This window comes from Emiliania huxleyi (assembly GCF_000372725.1).
Source record: "Emiliania huxleyi CCMP1516 chromosome Unknown EMIHUscaffold_121, whole genome shotgun sequence".
NCBI classification, from domain to species: domain Eukaryota; phylum Haptophyta; order Isochrysidales; family Noelaerhabdaceae; genus Emiliania; species Emiliania huxleyi.
In genome coordinates, this window is record NW_005201381.1 from 164657 (window position 1) to 183372 (window position 18716).

The 18716-nt window shown below is 64.6% G+C and overlaps 4 protein-coding genes across 4 annotated transcripts in view; 3 read left to right on the plus strand and 1 right to left on the minus strand.

Moving 5' to 3' along the window:
- Nucleotides 1-962, plus strand: part of EMIHUDRAFT_454784 (hypothetical protein) — a gene marked incomplete at its 5' end in the record, with an annotated part of 3052 nt that extends 2090 nt beyond the window's left edge. The window contains 2 exons of the mRNA XM_005790159.1: nt 239-368; nt 532-962. Coding sequence (XP_005790216.1) covers nt 239-368; nt 532-606 — 205 coding nt within the window. The 3' untranslated portion in view covers nt 607-962. The remainder of the gene's footprint in view (nt 1-238; nt 369-531) is intronic.
- A 2832-nt stretch (nt 963-3794) lies between these two features.
- Nucleotides 3795-4085, plus strand: EMIHUDRAFT_46228 (hypothetical protein; the record flags this gene model as incomplete). Its single annotated transcript, XM_005790160.1, has 1 exon — nt 3795-4085. A coding segment is annotated over one exon (291 nt), but the record flags the coding sequence as incomplete, so codon positions are not given.
- A 1963-nt stretch (nt 4086-6048) lies between these two features.
- Nucleotides 6049-7019, minus strand: EMIHUDRAFT_454785 (hypothetical protein). Its single transcript, XM_005790161.1, has 4 exons — nt 6953-7019; nt 6581-6856; nt 6392-6480; nt 6049-6284 (listed from the first exon to the last, which is right to left on the minus strand). The coding sequence occupies exons 1-4, from the start codon at nt 7012-7014 to the stop codon at nt 6277-6279; spliced, it is 435 nt and encodes a 144-aa protein (XP_005790218.1). The 5' UTR covers nt 7015-7019; the 3' UTR covers nt 6049-6276.
- Nucleotides 7020-10100: 3081 nt separating this feature from the next.
- Nucleotides 10101-13994, plus strand: EMIHUDRAFT_466956 (hypothetical protein; the record flags this gene model as incomplete). The annotated part of the gene is made up of 7 exons (XM_005790162.1): nt 10101-10382; nt 10467-10613; nt 10754-10993; nt 11117-11308; nt 11383-13229; nt 13278-13491; nt 13527-13994. Exons 2-7 carry the CDS (start codon nt 10470-10472, stop codon nt 13992-13994), a joined length of 3105 nt encoding a protein of 1034 aa, XP_005790219.1. The 5' UTR covers nt 10101-10382; nt 10467-10469.
- Between the last annotated feature and the right edge of the window lie 4722 nt (nt 13995-18716).

Below are 18716 nucleotides of genomic sequence, written 5' to 3' on the forward strand. Positions count from 1 at the left end.
GTCATCCGATTGGCCCACGAGGGAACAAGAGCTGCAACTTCACTTTCGCCGCGCTCGGCGGCGTCTGGGACTGCTGGCGCGGCGCCGTAGAACTGCAGCACAGTTCTTGCACTCTGGCGAAGGGCACACGTGTCTTGCTGCATCCAGCTGCTACTGGCAGCCGGACTCAGCTGCCAGTGCACAGCCGGACTCCTTCACGCTCCGTGCACTCTCTGTACGCTCTCTTCGTACACGCTAGGTTCGGCACGCGCAAGACCGGGCGCGCGATGCGCTTCCCCGAGTGCGCCACGTCTCGCGACGTCGCCGACGACGCCGCGGGCAAGCGGCGGGCGACCAACCCGTTGGGTAACATCACCTCGCCGGCGATCGTGCGCAGCGCCCAAACCGCGCCCCTTGTGTGTAGCCGAGCCAGCAGCCGCGAAGACGCATCCTCGACATTGCTGTGTTCGGTCGTATTCTCGCGACGCTCTGACTGCACCACACGACGCCGTGAGATCACGCCCTCTTCCCCCCGCATTCCCACCCGTACAGGTCCTCAGCCCCGTGCTAGCGGTGGTCGCGCTCGCGGCGGCCAAGCTGGCTGCCACCCGCTTCTCGATCGCCTGAGGCCGCGACTCTCGACTCCCCGCCCGCCGCCGGCCTTTGGTCCCTTTCCCGCCCCCCCCCCCCCCCCCGAGTCCTGGGGGCCGGGGGGGAAGGGGGGGGCTGCGGGAGACGCGACTGACGGCGACGATCGGGGCGCGCGACGTCAGTCGCGACACGTGTAGGACTACGAGTTAGGAGTGTCAGCGGTAGAGCGCCGCCGGGGCCACAACACCCGGTGGGCGCATATGCTGGAGAGAGAGAGCCACAGTCTCTCAGCGCGTGGGGGGCGTGGCCATGCAAAGCGATGGGATTTGTGGGTCGCGGGTAGAGGGTTAGGAGCGCGTACAGTGGTTAGTGCAGCAGCTCGAGTGCAGCAGCGTGATCAACAAAACCATGTTTCGCCGTTCTTTTTTTACTTTTGTTTTCATGGGAATTCGGCGTATTGCGGCGCCATCGGTTCTCTGGTAGGACGGGAACGAGATGATAGTAGGGAGTAGAAGAAAGCAAAGAGGAGCCCTGCGCACGCACGACTCCGCAGGAGAAACCCCTTCACAGAAAACTGCGGCCGCCAGCGACTGAGCGTCTCGCTGGCGGACGGGGAGAGGAACACAAAGGGACGTCCGGACGTCCATCCACTGGGATGAGAATACTGCTTACTGGAGATCTGAGGTCGAATCTGCCGATTCCACAGCCGCCCACAGGAGCGCCGCCTCAACACGGGGTCTCGGCTCTATCGAGCCATGCTAGCTCCAGCCGCAGCCCCACCCGGCCGCCCGAGGGTGTTCCCGCAGGCAGAGAAGACCAATCCTGGGGGAAGTAACCCTATCACGCCTTGCGACAGCCTGTCGGCGCTGCTGACCGTGCCACCTCTCTGCTGCACAATTGATCACCTCGACCTGCATAGCTCCGCGGCCTTAGTATCCAGCATTCAGTGACTACCTGATCGTACGGCCAGTATAGGAAGGTGTCCTTCCAGCTGCGTGCACGCTTCTGACGCAAATCGCAATGCATTCGCAACGCAATATATGCGCGTCACACACACTGCCTTGGATATTGGCTGCTGCCCGCTGGCACTCTCGAGGCTATGCCTACACAGCCTCGCGCGCATGGCAGTCAAGAGGAACCACGCACCTTCTCAGGACAGCGCCGGCGCCTCTCTCTTGGACCGGCAAACGTGTGGTGTCGTGTCACCAATGTGCGACCAGTGCGGCATCGCGCCATCGACAGCTCTGAACTGCGCCTCACCACTGACCGGGAAGGCCGCCAAGGGGCCAGCACAGGTCGCACATTGTGGCAGCAGTCAGCAGTGCATGTCTGATAGCTAGAGCAGCAGCGTCGGGGTCGCAGGGTTGGTCGGATCGTGTCAAGCCTCTCGCCCGGCCGGCCGCGTGCAGACGTCGGCCTGTCTGCTGTCTGGAGTGATCTGTCGGCGGTCACGGGTCACGCGCCGCTCGGGAGCCGCGGCGCAGCCTCCAGAGACTGCAACGACAGCGAGCATACGCGCACGCGACTAAGCAGCTAACTCGAGGGGTTTCCTCAATCAACCGAACGCACTAGGCTGGCGAAAAAACCGGGGCGCGGGATTAGTGCGCGACGGGACCCTTCCCGGGCCCCTCCGGGGGGGGCCCGGTGCACCCGGTCGGTGCTAATAGAGATAGTAATAGAGCCGGGGCCCCGTTTCCGCACTGCTGCGCGGCGCACGGTGCCTCCGGGCCGGGCCCCCCCGCGCCCCCCCAGAAACCCCCCCCGGGTAAACCCCGAAAATTCCCGGATTTTCCTAGGCATGTTCGGGTATTACCCGCTAGAGATCGCCGTGGGTCACTGGTAGGCCTTCCTTATTGTTGTTCAGCTGGCCTATCGGCTAACGCGTTAGCTGCTGTAGTTTGTTGGGGCGCCCCACTGTTGTTCTGTTGTTACTGTTAACACTAGCAACACCCAACACTGTTCAGCTCCCAACGTTTGGCAGCTCTAAGGACTAAGCCTGGTGGAGGCCTCGACCATTTCACGCCGCCTAAGTTCTTTTTCTGGGAGTTGCATTCTAAATTTATTTGGGTTTACTTGTGTTCCTGTTAGTGCCAGTGCGCGCCAGTCCCGTGGCCGTGCCCAGTGTTGTGCGAGAGGTTACCAAATTCTTTTTTTCGGCACGGGACTGGCTCCTGTGTTTAGTGCCAGTGCGCGCCACCGCCAGTCCCGTGCCTAGCCCTAGGAGATAATTCCAGCAGCCACGCCCACGGCCACGCGCTAAAATTCTTTTGGTGTGTGCCGTACCCGACCCCCCCCCCCCACGATTTCTTTCGTCATCGTTCTTTTCTCTTTTGTTTTTAAAACTGCGCTTCTCTTATTCTATGTTCTTTTTTCGCACACCGTCCTCGCAGGAGTCGCTTAGGTGGCTCCCGTGGTGTACCTGTGTCTCGAGACCTGTGTTAGTGCCAGTGTTTGTTATGACCCCCCCCAGTGAACACTCCAGTGAGGGAGGGCGAGACGATCGAGGGGTCCCGTACCATGCGGAATCGACCCTATCCAGTGCTCACAAGTGCTCAAGTGCCAGTGGCAGTATGCGCGCCAGTCCCGTGCGGCCCAGTTGTGCGAGGGAGTTTTGTTGTCTAGAACTTACCCAAACGAGCGATTTCTTTTCCCCGTTCTTTTGTTTTGTTTCGTCGCTGGCTGGTGCGGGCTGCGCTTTGTTTGTTTGCCACACACACGCACGCTTTTGGGGTCACCCCCCCCCCCACCCCGAAAGAAAGAAAGAAAGAAAAACAGACAACCCAAGGGAGGGATGGGAGGACGGCACGCGCCGCCACCACACAGGGATTTTAAGGAGAGGAGCCGGCGCCCACCCTAACCCTTGGTCGTCTGCCTCTTTCTATCTCCCTTCGCAGTCCCTCGCCGATTCCTCGCTGCAACCTTCTTTTCACCTTTTGTCGTCGCTCTCCTCTTGAGCTCTCGAGAGAGAGAGAGAGAGAGAGAGAGAGAGAGAGAGAGAGAGAGAGAGATCTCTCTCTTGAGCTCTCCTCCCTCTCTCCGACCCGCTTTTCTTTTTCGGGCTCCGCCCAAGAGCCTGCAGAAGCGCGTCGTGCAACAGGCTCACTGCCCGCTCCGCGGGCCACCGCACCCGCACCCGCACCCGCGCGCCGCGCCGCGCCCGCGCCGGCGCCGCCAACGCACCGTGTGCGCCACCGACGCGCTGCGCGCCCGCCGCCGCAGGCCCGATGGCGCGCAATGAGGAGAAGGCGCAGGCGATGCTCAACCGCTTCGTGGTGGCGAAGCGGGACGCGAACCGGGTGGACATGACGAAGCGGCCGTACCTCGCCTCGGAGTGCGAGGACGTGTCGCACTGCGAGGTTTACCGCGGCCAGATCCTCAAGGAGCTGTCGAAGAAGGTGTCGCTCATCCAAAACGAGGGGCTGGATGAGCACCGCGTGCGTGACCTCAACGACGCGATCAACAAGCTCATCCGAGAGAAGGGGCACTGGGAGCGCCAGATCAAAAAGCTAGGAGGCGCCCGCGCCCCACCACCCCCTCCGCCCCCACGCCCGCCGCCCGCCGCCCGCCGCCCCCCTCCTCCGCCGCCCTCCACCGCTCCCCCGCCCCAGCCCCGCCCCGCCCCGCCCCACGGCTCGACCTTACCGCCCGCTCCAAACCGCGTGCGCGTCAGGCGCGGACCACTTTCGGACGGCGCCGCGGTTATTCGAGGACGACGCGGAGGAGGTTGCGACCACACCGCTCACCCACACTTTGAATGCCGTGCCAGCTCCTCTCGTCTAGACGTGGAGTCGCGTTTGACTAGCCTGGCCCTCGCCCCACCACCTTGCGTGTGTGTGGAGAAGTTCACCGTACCTTCCCTTACCTTAGGTTGTGCCGGGGAGAGGGTCGACCCGCTGACTTTACCGCCGCCCGAAGGCCGAGCGACCGCTCCCTGGAGCCTTCCCGACGCCGTGAATAGGTACCGCTACTTTGGCGCCGCCAAGAAGCTGCCGGGGGTACGAGAGCTCTTCCGCAAGCGCGCGGCCGGGGGCGGAGCGGCAACCCTCCTGGTCTGTTTGTGTCTGACAGCCGGCGTGTCTTTCTTGTCTTCAGGCGCGCGCCCGAGCGCGAGAAGCGGACGCGATTCGAGATGATGAAGGGCATCGACGCCGACTACTACGGGTACCGCGACGACGACGACGGCGTGCTCGAGGAGCTGGAGCGGGCGGCGGAGGAGGGCTCCCTCCAGCAGGCGCGCGAGGGCGGGGAGGGGCAGCGGGCAGGCACTTTTCCGAGAACGTTCCGAGACACCTCAGAGCTCTCGAGGCACCGGAGCTTCCTAGCTGGAGAGCTAGCTGGAGAGGGAGGGGAGGGCGGGGGGAGGGGGAGGGTGTGTGTGGGTGTGTGGGGGGGGGGGCGGGGGCGACACACTTCCAACACTTCCGAGACACCTCCGCGACGTTTCCGCAACACCGTTCGGACCCTCCAGCTGGCGCGCCAGGACGCAGACACCTTCCTACCGAGCCAGACCTGCCAGAGACACCTGCAAGAGACCTCCCGCCTTCAGGACGCGCAAGCAGGCGCCTGCCTCCTCCTCTCTCTCCTCACACGCCGCGTCTTCCTTTTTGTCTGCAGGCGCGCGAGGACTGGGAGGCGCGCAAGGCGGCGCGGCTGGCGGCGGGCGAGCCCGGCGGGCGGGGGCCGAGCCGCCGGCGACGCGCCCCCGCGCTGAACCTTCTCGGAACTTTCGTGCAGGCGAGCCGGCGGACGAGGAGGAGTCGGACGGGGAGGGCGACGGCGAGGACGCGCGGAGAGCAGAGCGGTTCCAGGTGCTCTCGCCGCTCCCGCCCTCCCTGCGCCTCTGCTCTCGCGGTCCCTCTCCCCTCGGCGAGGATGCCTCTCCCTCCCCTTCGCCGCCTCTTCCCTCCCAAACTGCCCCCCTCCTCCCTCTCTCCCGACTGCCCTCGCCGCCTCCCACTCTCCGCCTGTACCCGCCTGTACCTCACCGCCCTGGCTCCATGATCTCTCTCTCCCCAGCCCTCATCCACTCCCCCGCACCTTCCAGGAGGCGCTGCCAGACCGCGAGGCGATCGAGCGCGCCATCCTCGAGAAGCGGAAGCGGGAGATGCTCGCGATGCTCGGCGGCGGCGACGCGGGCGGCGCGCCCAAACACAAGGAGGAGGGGTCGATCAACCTCGTGCCGAAGAGCTGGTAGCGAGGGAGCTGCCCTCCCGCGGCCGCCGTGTCGCAGTGGGGCAGCGCCGGCCTCGGCATGGCGCGTACTTAAACTACTAACATTGTCGAGTCGGTCCGGCAGACTGAGTCCAGGAGAGTCGAAGCGCATGGAGTTTAGAGAGCGGGCAGCGTCACGGGGAGAGAGGTTCCAGGGGCAGGGCCGCGCGCTCACAGTGTGTCGCTGGTGTGTCGACTGTCGTGTGCCGTGTGTGCCGGAGGTGTGGCGTTGCGTTTATGCTGTTTTCATGTTCTGTCCCTTAAGAATTGAGAGGAACACGCTAGCAAACACACGAGATACCAACGAACCGCATTACTCGCGAGCTCGTTTTCTCATCTCCTAGAGCGCGTCAGTCTCAGTGACAGAGTGTCGTTATTCTCCCCTACCGCCCTAGAATGTAGAAACTTGCTACTTGGTACTGCATTGTTGAAACGTGGGCCTACCAAGCGCCGAGAACAGGCCGTGTGCCGCGAAAGTAGACCTCGGGTCACCGGTCACATGTCTGGGGTGGGGGGGGGAGGGGGGGGGGGGGCAGTCAGGGGGGTGGGCCCGAGGCGCGAGGGGCGCCGGCGGGAAAAAGGGGGCAGTGGCCGAGCGGTGGCGGCACACATGAGCTCAGGTCCGCGTTGGAGGCGGGCACGAGCGCAGTGAGGCCGTCCATCTCCTTGGTCAGCACAACACACGACGCCAGCCGCGAGCTGCGCGGAGCGGGGGCGTGCAGTCGGGTCTCGGGCGGTGGGGGAGACACGCTGTGACGCTGCTCCCACTCCCCGTGCATTCGCGCTGCTCGGCGCGCACTTGGGCTGCACGTGATCGGCGGCGCTGGCATCGAGGAGCTCCTGCTCCTGCCAGCTGCACGGGCCAACCTTCTCAAAGTCGGCCACCGGAAGCACAATGTGGTCCTCGACTGAGCCGGGACCCTCGCCGAGCGTCACATAGTCCCAGGGCGAGTCGGCGCGCGCGCCGTGCAGGGGCAGCCCGTGGTGCTTTGCCGTCTCCAGCAGCGTCCAGCCGACCATTCCCGCCACCGTCACTCGCTTCTTGTGCTTCTCAAAGATGAAGTTGACCTTGAGCCTGCGGGCGGGCGCGGAGGGCGGCGCGGCGTGTCGGCGCGGGGCTCGGCGCGGCAGCACAGGCGGCAGGGAGCGGCGCGCTGGGGCGGGAGCTCACGAGCTGTCGGCGACGGTCGCGAGACGCCGCACAGCCGCGCCGCGCCGAGCAAAGCCTAACATTTTTCGCTGCCCGGCTCGGTTCAAGAAGAAAACCATCCCAGACAACACAGAACACCAGCGGAGCCCGGTCGGCTCCATCCCCACGCCCCACTTCGCCGCCTGCCAAATCCGTGTGGGGGCGCCTGGCACCGCGGCGCGATTAATTCTTTAAGTGAGTTGTTGTAGTAGCAATCCTGGTCTGCGCTGAGTCCTGAGACGCAAGGATTGCGAGGAGTGCTGCTCACAGCCCCTAGTGCGAGACAGAATGTAGGTAGGTAGGTAGGTAGCAAGGTAGGAAGGTGAAGAACAGTCAGGCTCGGACTGGACACCAGCGCGGTATGGGTGGACGCGGGACAGGACACAGGAGAGTTGACTGACGGCACGCGTGAACGACACACACACACACACAAGCCGTCACAAGACACTCAGCCATCTGGGCTGCCACACATCACGAGTAAGCGTACGGCACTACGCCACTCGCGGCCACGTCCCCCCCGTCGCCCCCCCCAGCACCCAACCGAGCCCCAAGAGGCGGCTAAGGCACAAACAACAGCACAACATCACAGACAGGCGCGACAGGGCACGCGACGTGTGAGACTAGAGCAGGACTACAGCAGGCTGCTCCGCCTCTAGCAAACTCGCCGGCTGGCGGGGCACGGACGAGCACGCGTGTGGGTTCTTGTGAGGTGTCTATTGGACGCTCCCTCGCGAGCGAGCGACGTATGGGTAATTTGGCCTGTGCGCGTTATTCTCGAATATCTTTGAGAATATAGAAGGTCCCGCGCACTTTCATATTCGAGAATATTCTCGAGAACATAGATGCCCCGGCCGGCTTTTCCCTCAAGAATATACGAGCTTTCCGCAGCCCTTGCTGAGGGAGGGTGTAGAGGATGTAGAGTGTAGAGCGCTGTAGAGCTGTAGAGATGTAGAGCGCTCTGGAGCGCTGTAGAGCTGTAGAGCTCTAAATCCGGCGCGTGACGATGTGAGTCCGATGTAGAGCGATGTAGAGCGCGATTTTGTTGTAGAGTTTGTTGTAGAGGCTCTACAGCCAAACCGCCGGGAAGGCAGTTAACTCAAAGAGGTCGATCCGCGCTAATGGGGTGTCTCCGAGCTTACTGGAGCTCTGATGGACGGCCCTGACTATCCCTGACACACAGAGAGTCACTCTGACGGCACACAACACCCTATAACTGCGTCATGACCAGCCTGCCATGCGTCGCCGGTGCCGCATTCGTCGCAGTGCTTCTTTAGCAGGCGGTGGACTGTCGGCTGCGAGGACGGTCGCATTTGCGCGAGGCGAGGCGAGCATTGCTGCGCATTGCATGCGCCATGACTCGCGCCAGCGCGTGCGGGAGCTCCTGGCTGAGCGTTGAGTCCAGGCGAGTTGCGCTGGCCACGATCGTAACGCCGAGCCGAGCTGACGCGCCGAGGCGCCGGTCAGTCGCAGCCGTGAGGCATGTCACTGCAGCAGAGGCACCTGCCACCCATTGGGCGGGCAGACAGAAGGCCAGGGCAGCACTGGCAAGCGCAACGCGCCTCATGTCGGAGAGCGACCGTGCCTCGTTCGCCGCTTATGATGTAGAGTTTGTTGAGCACTTGAGCACTGGATAGGGTCGATTCCGCATGGTACGGGACCCCTCGATCGTCTCGCCCACCCTCACTGGTGTGTTCATTGGGGGGGGTCATAACAAACACGGTACAGGATCGAGGTGCACGCTGCCGAAGCAGTGTCGTCCCCCCTCTCCCCGACGGCGATGGCGGTGTGACCGATCGAGCTACAAGAGGAGCTTGTTCAGCAGGATCCGGGATAGTCAGATGCACTACTAGAGTTTGTTGTTGTATGATAGTAGTGTGGCAGTCTGGTCGGAGGGCGCCCGGGTCGCCCCGGAGCGGCCCCGCGCGGGGAGGTGGGTGGAGGGCGGGCACCACGCCATCGGGCAGGCCACGCGGGGACGCAGCCGGGGCCAGCGCGCGGCGCTAGAGGAGAGATTTCACGTTGTAGAGCGCCTCTACATCGCTCTACATCGGACTCACATCGTCCCGCGCCGGATGTAGAGCTCTACAGCTCTACAGCGCTCCAGAGCGCTCTCTCTACATCTCTACATCTCTATACCGCACAGTAGGTTTCAGGTCGAGAGAGAGAGATATTTTAGAAACCAGGTCGATGCCGACTGAAATCTTTAAGTTTTGGAGGTTCTGGAGCGGGTTTGGGAGCGACTTTTGGCACTTTGGAGCGATTTTTGGCCTCCGAGCTCCGTCGACCTGTCGGTCGAAATATTCTCCGTTTGTTGTAATATTCTCATTATTCGAGAATATTCTCGAGAATATAGAGGGTCGGGGAGAATATATGCAAAAGATAGATAGTACTGGGCGAGAATAACGCGCACAGGCTAAATTGGGTATGCCAGCCCGTGCTGCGGAGCAGCCTCGCCATTCGGAGCCGCATTCCGCCGGCACCGTCCTTGAGAGATTTTTAGAAGACAAAAAATCTGCACTCACAGTGACTTGGGCTCGGCAGCTTGTTCCTTGAGTGCGCCCCGCCGTGGCGAGACGCACTCGACGAGGACGGCTTCGCCGGCGGTACCGAGTCGCACAGGCCGGCAACAGTTGCAGCGAGGTGTGTGTGTGTGTACGAGGCGCCGCTTCGACGAAGCGAGGTTGGTAGGCGAGAGTCTGTCTGCGGGGCTTACGAGTCGCGCTGTTTGTTATGACCCCCCCCAATGAACACACCAGTGAGGGAGGGCGAGACGATCGAGGGGTCCCGTACCAAGGTACCATGCGGAATCGACCCTATCAAGTGCTCAAGTGCTCAAGAGTCTGCGGTAGGTAGGTAGGTAGGTAGGTAGAAAGGTGAAGAACAGCCAGGCTCGGACTGGACACCAACGCGGTATGGGTGGACGCTAGACAGATGATGACGACACGCACGAGCGACACACAGACACAAACAGGCTCACAAGACACACAGCCAGCGGGCTGCCACACACCCTGAGTAGGCGTACACATAACTCAAGGCCACATCCTCCCTGTCGCCCCCCCCTGCACTGCGTTCGAGTCGCGCTGAGTAAAAAAAATTGTGCGTGTCACGGCGTGGAGACACTCGACGATCGCGCAGTCCTCGAGTTTACGCCTTGGCCCCATCAATCCTCTCGATACTCCGAGCTTGTTCGCGCGCCCTGCACAGCGCCGCGGCGGCGACCTTTCGCACACCCACGCCCCTTCTCCTCCCTCCGCCCGCGGCAGCGTGCCTCGCAGCCACGCACGCCTCCGACCGCCGTCGCCGGTGCCCCACCGCCACAGGCTCTAATGGCCCATGCCCCCCACGGTCAGATGGAGCACGCCCCAACCGGGCGGGATTACGCGCCGCACATTGTGTGGAACGTCGTCACCCGTGCGCGCCGCCTCCCCCGCATACCCCCCCCCCCCCCACACACACCCACACATAAACTCAGCTCCGCCGCCACTGCCCGCTGCTGCAGATGATCTCGCACGGCCAGATCCGGCGCGCAGACTTCGCCGCCGGCCGACGCACAGACATAGCGTCGCAGGCGGCGATCCGGGCGGGGCAGCCCCAGGCGATCCAGTGCCAGCCCGGACTTGCCGCTCCGGGCACCGCCGTGTCGGTATCCGCCCCTAGAAGCGGATACGTGCTTTTGTGATCCGCGTATTCGGCTGTATTCGTACCCCGCATCTTCACGCGTTGCTCTGAATCCTCTGCACAATGTCGTATTCCCGCCCTAAGGTTGGCGTATCCGATATGTAGGTCTCCGCCCCGCCGAACCCGGGTGCTGCGGTTGACGTGTCGGTCCCTGCCGGTGGCGCTCAGCAGACGGAAGCGGCGCAGCAGCAGCTGGCACTGCAGCAGCAGCAGCAGGCTTTGCAGCAGCAGCAGTTGGCACTGCAGCAGCAGCAGCAGGCATCGCAGCTCTCGATGGCCCTCCCGATGGCGATGCAGCAGCAGCAGGCGATGGCGCAGCAGCAGCGCGCCATGGTGCAGCAGCAGGTGGCGCACCCACCCCGCTACCCCCCACTCGGCCTCCAACCTAGCTTCTTTGCCCGATCCCCGCCACATTGCGCCTCCTTTCCCAACTAAAGGGGGCTGACCCCCCCCCCCCCCCCCGTTCAGCCCGGCGGCGCCGCCGCCGTCGCTGTCAGCGCCCCCCCTCCGGGTGGCGGCCCTCCGGGTGGGATTCCCGCGTCCGGGCTACCCCCAGGGTACGGTCTCGGGCCCGAGGCGCTGGCTGCGGCCAGCGTCGCGGCCAGCGTCGCGGCCAGCGTCGCAGGCGGCGCCCCGGCGGCGTGCGCCCCTCCGGCCATGGTGCCCGGAGCACGCCCCCCTCGGCGGTGCCTCGGCTACTCCTCGGCGTCACCACGTGTGCGCTCCGGCTGCAGGCGCAACCGGGCCAGTTGGCGCAGCTGGGCTACGCCGACCCGCGCTTCTACCACGGCATGATGCCGACGCTGCCGGCCATGGCCACAGCGGTGCATTACCCCCCCGGCTACCCGGGGGCGTGCTTGGGCGCCTACCCCGCCCCGGGCCACCCCCCCGCGGCGGCGCAGTGGCCGCCGCCGCCTGCTGGTTTCGGATCATTCGCTTTTGCGCCGCCGTCCGCCAGCAGCGGTGGGATGCCACCCACAAGCGGCGGGATGCCGCCCACAGCGATGCGGCTGGTCGCACCGCCGCCGCCGGCGGCTCCGCCGACAATGGCGCCTGCGCCGGCCGTGGGCAGTAGTGCGCCGGGCTCGGCGTTGCCGGCGATTTCGCCGCAGCGGCCGCTGCCGCAGCCGATGCCGGCGCCTGTCCTGCCGACCGTGCCGACTGTGCCGGCGCCGGCTGTCACGCCGGGGCGACTCCCACCCCTCGAGAACCGCATCGCCGATGCCAGCCCGCCCGCCGCCGAGCAGCCACCCGCCTCCGTCGCGAGTGCGATCGCGGCCGCAAAAAGCGCGGCCCCAAAAAGCGCGGCCCCAAAAGGCGCGGCCCCGCCCGCGCTCGCGCCGTCGGCGTCCGCCGAGTCTGAGGGTGTGGACGAGGGGGCGGCGGCGGCGCTTCGCGCATTGGCTGGCGCCGGCGCGTCCTCTGCGCTCGTGGCCGCCTCGCCGGCGGCGGCCGGCGGCGAGACTTGCGCCTATCCCAACTACCCGCCGCCGCCGCCTTGCGGCAACAGTGGGCTCGCGGCGGACCGGTGGCAGCCATCGGCGGGCGACGTGATGTTGCTCGAGCGCGTCTTCGAGATGGAGCCGCTGCCGTGCCGCGCCACCCGCGAGCAGCTGGCGACGCACTTCAGCATCACCTCGCGGCAGGTGCAGGTCTGGTTCCAAAACAAGCGTCAGCGCGTGCGCGTGCGGGCGGCCCGGGACGGGTTGCTGCCCCCCCCTGGCCAGCCGCTCGAGAAGCGGCCTGCCGAGCCCAGCGACGCTGTCGGAGGGGGCGGTGGAGGGAGCGGTGGCGGCGGCGAGGCGGCGAGGGGTAGCGGCGGGGGCGAGGCCAAGGGCCAAGGGTTGGCGGCGAGCGCGGGCGGCGGCGCCCGCAGCGGCGGCGCCACCGGCCGTCCGACGCGAGAGGAATCGGCGAGCGAGTCCGCGCTCGACGGCTTGGTCGCACTCTTTGACCCCGCGGCGCGCGTGGCGCGGACGACCAGCGGTGGCCGCGAGATCTACCATCTCAAGACGGCCGCGTCAGGCGAGGGGGGCAGCGAGCAGGGCGCCTCGAGCGGGTCGGACTTGGTCAAGGCGGTGCAGGCGCGGCTCAAGCCCGCCGCCTTCGACCAGGGGCGGCTGCAGCCTAGGGCTGGCCACCACGGCCCCGCTCTGACGCCAAAGCTGAAGCTGCAACCGCGCGGCAGGGGCGCGGGCAAGCTGGGCGAGGGGGGCGCGTCCTCCCTGAGCCACGCCGAGGTGATGCGCCGGCTCGCTGCGATGGGCTGCTGTGAGAAGGACCCGCTCTGCACCCGCGGCTTCAAGCACGGGGGCAAGGGCGGGCCCTGTTCGCGCAAGCGCGTGCGCGCGGGCGCCGATGCACCCGCCACCGCGGCCGGCGGTGGGGCGGAGGCGGATGGCGGCGGCGACGGCGACGGCGACGGCGAGCCGCGGCTGCTCCTCGAGGCATGGGCCGAGGTGTTGCGCAAGTGCGAGGAGTCGGCCGACTGGATGCCGAGTCGCGTCCTGATCCAGCGCTGCCTCAACGCGGACGGCGTGAGCGCCGAGGCGGCCAAGCGCATCAAGCAGCTCCTCGAGCGGTGCGTTGCTGAACCCGACAACGAGCGTTCCCGTTCCTCGCTGCACAGGGTGCTCCTCGCCACGGGTCGGCCGATCGTCGCGCGGGCACCCGCCGGTTGGGGGTCGTCTGACAGCGAGAGCGACGAAGGCGGCGGCGGCGGTGGCGGCGGCGGCGGCGGCGGCGGGGTGGGGACGTACGAGGCAGCGAGGCTCGCGCCAGGGGACATTGGCCAGTGCGCGAAGGCGGGCTGGCGACGTTCACACGGAGTGCGCATGGAGGCGGTGGTTCTCACGGTCCGCGCGCACATGCGCTGTAGGACCCGCTGTGCACGCGCGGCTACAAGCATTGCGGCAAGGGGGGCCGCTGCTCGCACGCGCCCCGGCAGGCAACCTTCCTGCCGCGCCTCAACCGCAGGTGGCGGGGCAGCGAGATCGTGCCCGCCGCCGGCTCGGCTGCCGGCGCGGGGGACGGCGAGCCGGGTTTGCCCAAGAGGCAGGCCGTGGCGGCCGGCACGGACGTGGCAGGCCCCCCGACAAGCGCGAGTGGCGCCAGCGGGGCTGAGATCACAGAGGCGCCAGCCTCCGGCGAGAGCGCCGACGGCGCCTCCGAGCCCGGGGGCGGCTCGGGTGGGTCTAGCTCTGAGGGCTCCGGCGAGGAGGGGAGCTCGGATGAGTCGAGCTCAGAATCGGAGGACGACGACGATCGCGAGCTGGTGGAAGAGTCGCCGATGGAGGAGAGCCCCCCCCGCCGCCCCCCCACCTCAGACAGCTCCCCGAGCCCTTGACCACCGCTCGGCGGTCCATCGCAGGAGGCGCCAGCTTTGTTGGACGGGGGCGACAGCGAGCAGTAATTCGAGGCGGCGTAACTCGGCCTAGGTCGAATGCGAATAGTTTCGCACCGTGAACGCACCAACCATCCGCCACGCGCGAAAGACCGGGGCGATGCACCTTCTGAGTCTGTACTTTTCTCCTCGTGTTGCTTTGTACTTCACCCTTGCGCTTGTGTCCCCCCGCGCGGGTCGTACTACAGGACGCGCGTTTGGGCAACGACTTGTGTGAACACGCGCGATATACACATATTTACTCTCTCGCTACATTCAAATGAGTTCCGCACACGCACAGCCGGCTGCGCGCTGCGGGCCCCCATGACCCGCACACCCGCGCCGCCACCTCCGGCGCTCCGCCCGAGACCCTCCGTTCACGGCTATGCTAGAATGCTTAAAGCCGTACGTACCCAGAGGAACCCAGTACGACTTTTTTTTGCGACTAGAGAGAAGGTATAATATAAAGGGTTAGTCAAGGTAAACCAATTATAAATTTCTCTTGCGACTAGTCCCCCGCGCCGCCCCGCTTTCGGAGTCCACAGCCAATCGACAGGACTTTTGCATCTCACGCCGCCCGTGCTGCGGTGTGCGCGCACAGCTCTTGAGCGCTCGCTATCTATGGATGGCCGTCTGGCGCGGGCGGGTGGGGGTGGGTGCGTGCGATATCCCTCTTTGTCGTGTACGTACTTCTGTCGTCTGTGCACACGGTCGTTCTCTTCTTGTCGTACGTCAAGTCTCGCATCGCTCATTTCACAAATGGGCGCAACTACGCCATAAGAACGTCCGAGTAGCAAGCGCACATTCGCCTATATCAAAGGTAGCTCGCCGAAACGGCCGGTCCCTTTTATCCAACCGAGTTTGTTGGCGCTAGCGCTCCAAGTTTGTCAAGAGGGCGCACGGCCAGGCGGAGCGGCGGACCATGCTCGGCCTGCTGCTGCCGTTGGCCGCGCCGGCACAGGTGAGGCACGCAGCATGGTTCGACCATGGGCTGTTCTCCGCCTGCGAGGGAGGGTCGTACCCAAAGGGACTGCTCATCGACTTGAACAAGGAGAGGAGTGACGGCGGCGCGACAGTAAACAACCTCGGCGGCTACAAGGGCGTTGATGCTGGGGCGTGCGCCCCAATCTCCGCCGAGACGTTCACCCCAGGCGAGTGCGGCAGCTGCGGCTGCGGCTGCCCCGATTGCGGCCCCCCCTCCAGTGATCCAAAAGAGATGGTGCTCGGCCGAGTCGTACACGTCTTTGATGGCAGTGGGCTGAGCCCGAGTCAGGAGCTAGACCTGGTCATCACAAACATGACCACGTACATGCCGTGGACTTCAGCGGCCAACCGCGCGGTTGGCACCTTTGGCGAGATCAGCGTGGCCGCGAATACCGAGACCAAATTCCGCTTTTCGTTCCGGGACCCCGACACGGGGGAAGAAGTCGCAGTCGAGGCAGGTGACGTGATTCCCACTGCACCAGCGAGCGCCCCAGTTGCCCGACGTCCCTAGCCTGATCTGTGCCTCCCCCCCCCCCCCCCCCCCTGCGCTGCTTAGGCTACGAGTTTTGCTACATGGACTTTGACACGGGGCCCCAGCCGAACAATCTCAACGAGGAAATGAGGCTCTGTGGTTTCGACAATTACTTCTCGCACGGCAAGCTCCCAACGTATTCGACGACCAAGGATTACTTGTGCGAGAATATCCCAACGGCAGATTACATTCGCTTCACCGAAGAATCGAACGGCTGTCTCACAGCAGTCGCTCTGAAGGAGGGCAAGGGGTCGGACAACCCCAAAACGTGGAGCGATATTCTAATGAACCTCGACTCCTCAGGAGATGGCGATGGCCGCTTTGCCACGGAGATACTGCTGGGATCGTCCGGTCTTACGTGCGCGGACTACGACAAATGCCCCGCATCCGGACAGTCCGGATACAAACGCAAACTCATCGCGGACGACATAATCGAGTGCACCCCTGGCACGACGCACCCCCAGGCTGGCGTCTACCCAAATGGCCAGGGCCCGTCCGGGGTGATCGGAGAGGACCCGTTGCGCTACACGCTGCCCAAGTTCTTCTGCGCGCAGTACCCCGGCGGGACGAGTGGCTTTGAGGTCACCTACAAAGTCGGGCCGAGTGATTCGGGCATGTTTGGCAGAAACTTTGTCTTCGGCGGCACGGGGGCACCAAGCTCCTGCGAGCTGGTGCGCCTCCCCGCCCTCACTAAATCCCCCCCCCGTCCCTGACCCCGCCCATATCCCTGAATCGCGGGGGGGACTCCCCCCCCCCCCCCCCCCACCCCCACTCCGACGCACGCCATGGTCTCCGCGTTGGCCTCTCACATCCCAGCCACGCTGCTAGGCGTGCGAATCAACTGGATCGCCCGAGAAAGTGATCTTCGTCATCATACACGGGGCAATCGGCAACGAGTTCTGGAACACATGGTATGAAGGGGCGTACAATGCCTTGCCGCCGAACACGGCCGCCAAGCTCGTCTACCTGCGCACTGGCTACAGCATCCCCGCAACGGCGAATTACCTCGACCGAGCGTGCTCGGAGGCCGACGGCGTCATCATCAGTGTCCCATACGCGGATGAGGCGAGTCGAAGATCTATCGCAGACAGGATCAATTCGTGCCTAGAACAAAAGCCCGACAAGCCATACCTCCTCACCAACACCGACACCGCCTATGATATGACCGAGTACTTTTCTTCCGGCAGCCGGCTGTCGGCGACGTTTGACGGGTACATTGGCAGCGCCAACTATGACATGGGCACCACCTGCGCCATCCTCGCGGTCACAAAGAGCATGGACTCCGCCATGTCGGGCGTCCTGCCGACCGCAGATGCTGTTGATTCATCGATGAAGATCGCCGTCTACTGGTCCGAAAACGAGCAGGACAACGCAGGCATCGAACAGCGAAAAGAGGGCATCTACCAGGCGGTGCAACAGATTGGCGGCATGGACCTGGTCAAGGTGGGAACGACCGTGAGCGAGATCAGGCCTCTCTCACTCTCAGGGCACTACGTAATCGCCCTGGGAACGGGGGCGGCGTCGGAGCTGCAACAGGCTGGGGTGTCGGTAGACTTGCAGTGTGGCGACGACGTCGATCGCGGGCAGCTGTCATTCTACGGGCAGTCGACTTACACGCAGGGCCTGCAGGCGGCCGGGCAAATGTACGCGTATCTGATCCGGCCAACGGACGGCTTTGGCGAAGAGGGTTCGCCATCAGCCAACTTGCTGCCCGGGGCGCCGCAGCAGACGGTGGGAGTCGTCGGGGTCGACAGCGGCGAGTACGAGGTCGTGAGCCCCCCATACGAGCCAGCTTTCCAGCAGCCTAGCTGCCCGCTGAAGTTGGCCGTGATCACGCACGCTCCGACCACCGACGACATCCCGCCCAGCCCCCGCAAAGACGCGGACACCTTTTGGGAGATATGGTACGTGGGCTCCGAGGACTCAAAGCAGGACTTTGACATGACTTGGTACGCCTTGGGCAGTGATGCCGCCAGCATTGCCTCCGAGATGGCGAAGGAGTGCGACCTGGCCGACGCCATTGTAATAACGGTGCCCTTCGAAGAAGGATCATCGAACTACACCACGGTCGATAACGCAATCAAGGCCTGCCAGGACAAGAGACCCTACCTGCCCATCGTGACGACCAACACAGACACGTACCACAACCCCAAGGTGATCAGCTACGTCGGCTCGGACAATTTCCACATCGGGAAGATGTGTTCGTACGCGGCCTTTAGCGCCGACCCGCAGGTGTTCCTTGGCATCACGGAGCCCACGCCCTCTGCCGATTTGATTGAATCCACCTACATCATCGCGTACGTTCCGGCAGTCGACTCGCAGAACCCCAGCGTCCTGCGGCGCTTTGAGGGAATCGTGGAGCGGCTGAAAGAGATGGGATTCCCGGAAGGCACTGCGGTGAAGGCCACCAGCGTGGAGTTTGTGGAATCCTCTAAACGCGCAAGCAACAAGGACAATGTCAAGATCATATCCCTCACCTTCGGCGGGCTGGCAGACCTTGCGTGCGAGACTGGGGTCACCTGCGACACAAAGGCCGACTTCTCCTGCGGAGACAACCTCGGCTCAACTGACTACTACGGGCAGCACGTCTGGTCGCAGGGCGCAGGTGCTGTCATGCAGGCGCTCACCGCCGCACGTGCCAAGTGGATCGGCGCCGTGGGAAATGCGGACTCCGTTCAAAAGCCGGTCGGTGTCCAAGCACCGGCGCAAGAGAGGGCGCCTTTCTACGACCCATTCTCGTACTCGCAAGACAAGGGCGACTACGGCCTCCGATATAAGTGTACCGCAGGGACGTTCCCTGTGGGCATCTCGCTCGAATTCGACGTCGCGACTGAGTTCATCAACAACCTCGGTGGCATCCCCGGCGGACCTACCGTGGAGTGCACGGTCGAAGCGAGTGATGGGATCTACCCGCCCGGCGGACCGGACGCCGACTGCCCCTGCGGCTGCGGCTGCGTGTGCTCGGACCCCAGTAGCACCCTTCCGAAAGAGCTTCGGTATAAAGCGGCTGGCAAGTACTACGACGGCAAGAGCCACGAACCGATGGAGTTCGACTTGGTGTTGACGAACCTCACGCACTACAAGCCATTCAACTCCAAGTCGAACGGCCGGGGTCTCGCGGATGTAGACGGTCTATACGAGCACTCGTTTGCCGACGTCTCCATGGCCGC